Source organism: Alexandromys fortis, unplaced genomic scaffold (assembly GCF_014885135.2).
Source record: "Alexandromys fortis isolate MF-2015 unplaced genomic scaffold, M_Fortis_MF-2015_v1.1 scaffold_90, whole genome shotgun sequence".
NCBI lineage: Eukaryota > Metazoa > Chordata > Mammalia > Rodentia > Cricetidae > Alexandromys > Alexandromys fortis.
Window position 1 is genome coordinate 3,595,774 of NW_026067985.1, and position 6,000 is coordinate 3,601,773.

Here is a 6,000-nt window from a genome sequence, read left to right on the forward strand (position 1 = left end):
CTTGCTGGGTTGCTCCCCTGCCTCACACAACCCCTCTGATGGCTCGCACTGCCTTCAGGGTAGTCTGAAGGCCTCGCTTTAAACCAGGCCCACAGCCTGCTCCAGCCAGCTCCCCTTGTTCCCAGGCCGCCTTCCACACCCCGAACCCCCTCTGGCTGCCCTTGATGTCTCCTCCAAGCCCCCATCTCAGCCTGCCACTGCCACTCAGGCAGGAGATTGACTTTGGCAGTCAGGTGTTGCTTGGTAGCCCTGGTGTCTGCCACAGAGCCTGGCACGAAGGAGGCCTTCTGTAGGCATCGGATGACAGCGTGAACGTGATGACGCGCCGAGCCTCACAGGCCAGGTAAGTACTTCTTGCAGAGGCAAGCCGGAAGTGGAAACTTTCCTCTCTCACACGCCTGCTCCGTGTGGCAGAATGCACAACCTTTATTCTAACCCAGCTTTGCACCTGTTTAAGGCAGAGCGGAAAAGCAGAAATGGCTCTCCCCTACTGCAGGTACCTTCATTCCCTGACACGCTTTGTTTGTGCTAACGGCTAGGGGCACTGGAATGGAGGAGACGGACCCCCCACTGCCCCTCAGACGCCTGGGCGTGACAGATACCTCCCGAATGTTCTGCTGTTCCACCTCATGGCGCTTGATCATTATCTTCCGCTTGAAGAAGCGGCAGTTTCTGTCGTAGTACAGTCTCTGTTGGGTGAGCAGGTGGGCTTCCTCCTCAGCCTGCGTATGCTGCAGGTTTTCTTTATGCTTCGATATCCGTTCCTGCTTCTCCTTCTTGGGTGTGCTATGGTCCTCGTTCATTTCCTGAAAACAACGACATAGACATATCCAGGTCCATCAAACTGGATGGCATTGGTTAAATCACGTAGACGGTGAGTGTGGACCTCAGCACAGAAAGGCTCTGTGGTACACCCCGCCCCCCGTTTGTCTTCTCCCCAATTACTTGAGTGTTAAGTGAGAGGAGTACTTGAATTTGCCTCGGTGTGGTGTCTCACTTTCAGGGATCATTTATTCAGCCATCAACCAACAGCTCTAAGCCCTGACCACAGGATTAGTAGGGGGCAGGTGAGCAAGAGGTCATGGTGGCTCGACACTCAAGGGCTGGACACCCCGACAACACCAGATTTAAGAGCTGTGGAGAGGAACTGAAGCGACCGTCAGACACTGCCTTCAAGGGAGGGGCGGGGTCCTCAGAGTGTTTGGTGGGAAGCGTTTGACCTCAGTAACAACTACGCTGACGTTTGAGAGAATTGGTGGGAGTTAAGTTGGGGAAGAAAGGAGAAGATTTCTGACGGAGGAACAGCCTGTGGAAAACTCTCACGTGGGTTGGAAATAATTCGGTCAAGAGGTAAGAGGGGGCAATGGCCCGTGGGGTCTCACAGGCCATGAAGCTGGCCAGGCCAATGAACACGTAGACCAAGTTCAGATCAGGGTTTTATTTAGTCCTAGGTTGAGCCGCCCAGGGACTCAGACACACTAGATCCCAAGCCCGCCAGGAAAAATAGCTGTTCTGTGTGTGTGGCGTGCCATAGTGAGAAAGTGGATGCTGGCTGCCATCTGGGGAGCAGGGCAGAGGCAGGACCGGGACCATGTCTGTGCAGGCAGCTAGGAATCTCCTGTAAGGTCGAGTTGGGGGAACAGAGTGGCTTGGAACAAGGAGGAGGCAGAAGACTACAAGAGCAATCACTGGTTTCAAGTTAGGAAGGGACACTGCCGATGTCGCTATTTCGAGTTCCAGGAGAGAGAAAACTGTGCTCCATTTGGGATCAGAGGGTGAGGAAGCCACACATAGGGAATCTCAGCTGAAGAGCCGGGATACCAGTGTGTGCATAGGAAGTCTCAGCTGAAGAGCCTGGACGCTAGTGTGTGTGTCTGTGGGGGGCAAGAGGATACTTCTGGGAAGAGCACAGCACACTCACCCACCTTCGTTCACCCCAAGGAGCCCGACCTATGTTTGGTGAACCCTCATACTTCTGAAACCATTTGTTTTTCTTAGTGTTTGTCATGAGCCACCAGTATTTAGATTAGTTTGCTTTTAGACAGTAAGTCCTTGTAATTGGGGAACCCGTGAGAGAGAGCTAGATGGTGTGTCTGTCTCTCTATGCCATGATCTCACCTCTAGGTCCAGCATGGGCCCCAAGTTTGCATGTCTAAAATGTGACCATAAAAAGTCACTCCAATGTCAAGACTGGATTACTAATGTCCTTCCCATATTCCCGAGATTGGTCCGCAGGTGAAATCCCGAGGTATCTAAACACACATGACGAGCATGCTCTATTTATAAGTGGCTGAGGCCACCTAAGATTGACTTGGGGCCTGCTTTTCTCCAGCAAAAGGCCCAAACCTTCTATGTTATCTAAGTATGGTGACCCAAAGCTAACCTGAAGACTGGGTTGGGTGTGGGTCAGGAGTGTGTGTTTTGTGGAGAATCTTTTAAAGGTCTGTCAGTTGATCCCCAACATCCTGGTGTTACAAAGGCCCAAGATGGTAGTCACGCTTCTAAATGACGGCCTCTGGAGCAGGGATGAACATGTGGAGTTTATAAAGGCAGGGCGTTTGGATGAGGGAAATAGCAAAGTTTCCTACTGAAAACAATCAAAGCAACCTGCAAGACCTAGCGCTATCCTGTTGATCACAAAAGAAACATACAAATGGAAGGAGCCTCTCCTTCACTGGGCTATTCCTAGCAACCCTTTAGTTTCCAGAACTCAGAGAGCCAGAGACCCCTGGCCTTCAGCCAGCATGGATCAGCTGCAGCAGAACCTTACCTGGGCAAGGCCTGAGATCCCCCGGATACCCTGCCCTCCCAGATCCCTCACTAGACCCTGCGCCCTTCACCCGTGCATGACTTCACTGGGCCAGTGGCCCAGACTGCACTCTATTAAACCTTACTACGGCCAGGAAGCCCGCAGAGAAGGAGTCCTCCACCGCAGGAGAGAGGAAGAGCGCAGAAGCATGGGAAACCCTTCGGCCAATACTGGGAAAGGAGAATGAGGCAGACTAAGCTCTCAGATGAAAGTGGAGCTCCTCTGGGGATTCTCTCACGTCCACCTATGCTCTTCAACCAAACGTTCTAGGATCATCTACTCACGTAGCAGATAGTCTTAGGCAAAAACAGACATGCTCTCTGCTTTTGTGGTGTTGGCAGCTAAGTAAGGACCTTGAAAAATTACTAAAATTCTAGTTTCGTGGGACGGGAGAAGTGTATTTTGGCCAAGGCAGTTAGGAAAAGCTTGCCCGGGAAAATAATATTGGAGTTAGGATTTCAATAATTAATCCTAATTCTTACAAGGAGAAGGAATGAACTGTGCAGAACTGCAGATGGGGTAAAGAAATGTCTCAGCAGGGAGAGCACTCTCCATCTGAGGAACTGACGGGCCGCAATGGAGATGCAGTAGCCTCGAGTAGGCTGGGGTGTGGAAGGTACAGAGGCATGGGGGAGGTTGGTGGTCAACCATGTGGGGTCTTTAGAACTTCAGCCTTCTCTGAGAACCATAGGAAGATGGTGGACTTTCTCAAAGGATGAGATGGGTTTCAAATGGTTGAAAACTCTTTCTTTGGCCAATGTGTAGAGAACAGGTTGGAATGCAGCCCCAGGCTCAGCAACATTGGTGCCCCGTGGGATTCATAGGAAAGGTGAATTTTCAAACTCCACTCCAGGCCTGGTGGAGACAGGAGGATGGAGGGGTGTGCCACCCTTGGCTTTAATCAGTCTTCCAACAACTCTAACGAGAAGTCAGAACTGCTGGGTTCAGTCAAATGCTGATCTTAGTGCAAGACAGGCCACCCCAAGCTCTCAGTTCACAGTGCAGCGGGTGACCGCGGGCACGGGCATCCTTACCTCCTTAATTTTTTCCTTACAAATCTTGTACTGCTTCTTTTGACTCTCTAAGAAAGTTGTCAAGTCCTTCTTCTGCTGGGCCAGGATCTGCTGCTGGAACTTCTTCTCATCCGCTGCGGCTACCTTCGCCTGAGAAGATAACAAAGGTGGGCAAGGTCAGTCTGAGCTTCAGAGACTCAGCTGTCCGAGAGTACCAAGGAATGGTTCCCCTGGGGAGAGACTGAAAGACTATCTAAAGTTATGCCTTCCAAGCCGGGTGGTGGTGCATGCTTTTAATCCCAGCACTCGGGAGGCAGAGGCAGGCAGGTAGATCTCTGAGTTCAAGACCAGCCTGGTCTACACAGCAAGTTCCAAGACAGCCAGGGATGTTACACAGTGAAACCCTTTCTACAAACAACAAACAAACAAATAAACAAACAAACAAAAAGATATGCCTCTGTAGCTTTTCTGCATCTTAAAAATACATTCCCAATGATAGGGAAAATATTCAGGTGGACCAGAAATATACCTCTGTGTGTATGTGTGTGGATGTACGTGGACACTAGCGGCCAATCTCAGGTGTTGTTCCTTGAGGGTCACACACCTTACTATCTGTCTGTCCGACAATCCATCCATCCATCCATCCATCCATCCATCCATCCATCCATCCATCCATCCATCCATATATCCACCCACCCACCACCCATCCATTTATTTCCTTCTATTTTTATTTATGCATTGTGTGAATGTGGTGTGTGTGCACGGGGGTGCTTGTGTGCACATGTGCACACACTCAGGGATGCCCCACTCTCCGTCTTACTGGTTTGAGACATGCTCTCTTGCTGAATCTGAAACTAGGCTAGTGCCCAGCGAACCCCAGTGATCTTCTTGTCTCCATCCCTAACGCAGTGGAGTTACAGGTGTCATACAACCATGCCCATGGAGGGCACTGGGACGCAAATTCAGGTCTCCAAGCTTGCATGGTAGGTGCTCTTATTTATTGAGCGATCCCTCTCCCCACCCAACTCCTCACCTCACCTATCACTTTTTGTTTGTTTGTTTGTTTTTGAGACAGGATAGCTATGGAACCTGTCCTAAAACTAGCTCTTGTAGACCAGGTTGGCCTCTAACTCACAGAGATCTGCCTGCCTCTAACTCCCGAGTGCTGGGATTAAAGGTGTGCTCCACCACCGCTCAGCCCTACCCATCACTTTGATTTCTGAGACAAGGTTTCTCATTGGCCTGAGGTTTAGCGTCGATTAGGCTAAACTGACTGGCCTGTAGGTCCCAAGTATCTGCCTCTTTCCACCCTTTCTCTACCTGTTCGGTAGGATTACAGGCATGTGCGACCATCACTCCCTCCTAATATGAAACATAGAATAGTAATAAAGACATTTTCTTGCTTCTTTGTCTATCACTTTATCCGTTTTCTTCTTTTTTATGTGACAGGGTACCATGATATAAGCTAGGAAGGGCTTGAACTTGGACTCCTCCTGCCCTGGCACCCAAATCTTTGGGCATTCATACACATCTAGAGAGAATGTTTTCCAAATTAGTTTAGAGAGCCTGAGAGTGAATCTCAGGTGAGCACACATCGCCAGCACAACCAAAAAATTCACTCAAATAATTGCATTGGTTAAGGACCTGGATGAAGAAGAGATCTTTCCTCAGGAAACCCAAATCACAGCCAGATTACTTCCCTATGGCCGGTGGCTGGTACAGTAGCAGCTACAAGCAGGGCTGTTCCCCATTAGTGGGGCTGCTTGAGGAGCACTGGGGCGCCGCAGGCACAGACAGACCTGAGCTATGTATGGTCCTCAAAGACAGAGGTGGCACTTTTGCTACCCTTGACTGGTTCCCTGGCCACTGTGGAGGGAGAACCTGCTCCCAACACATAAGAGTGAAACCACCTGCCAATTTCACCTTCCATGGTAATTTCTGGTAGGACCCCAACCTAGCAACAGTGCCCCCCTGCTATTCCCTCTCCCTGCTGACTCTGCCACTGGTCGGGACTAGCTAGGGCTGGCAGCACCTGAGGGTGCTTCCCTCTCTCCTGTCCTCCCCACTCCGCCTCCTACACCCTGCAGCACCTGAGGGTGCTCCCCCCACCCCTGTCCCCCTACCCCGCCCCCTACCCCCTGCAGCACCTGAGGGTGCTCCCCCCACCCCTGTCCCCCT

At 51.0% G+C, this 6,000-nt stretch overlaps 1 protein-coding gene across 1 annotated transcript in view; it reads right to left on the reverse strand.

The window, feature by feature from the left end:
- Taok3 (TAO kinase 3) overlaps positions 1–6,000 on the reverse strand; it is a 176,904-nt gene that overhangs the window by 22,568 nt on the left and 148,336 nt on the right. Inside the window, exons 17-18 of the mRNA XM_050158923.1 lie at positions 3,844–3,972; positions 603–806 (exon numbers count right to left, since the gene is read on the reverse strand). Coding sequence (XP_050014880.1) covers positions 603–806; positions 3,844–3,972 — 333 coding nt within the window. The remainder of the gene's footprint in view (positions 1–602; positions 807–3,843; positions 3,973–6,000) is intronic.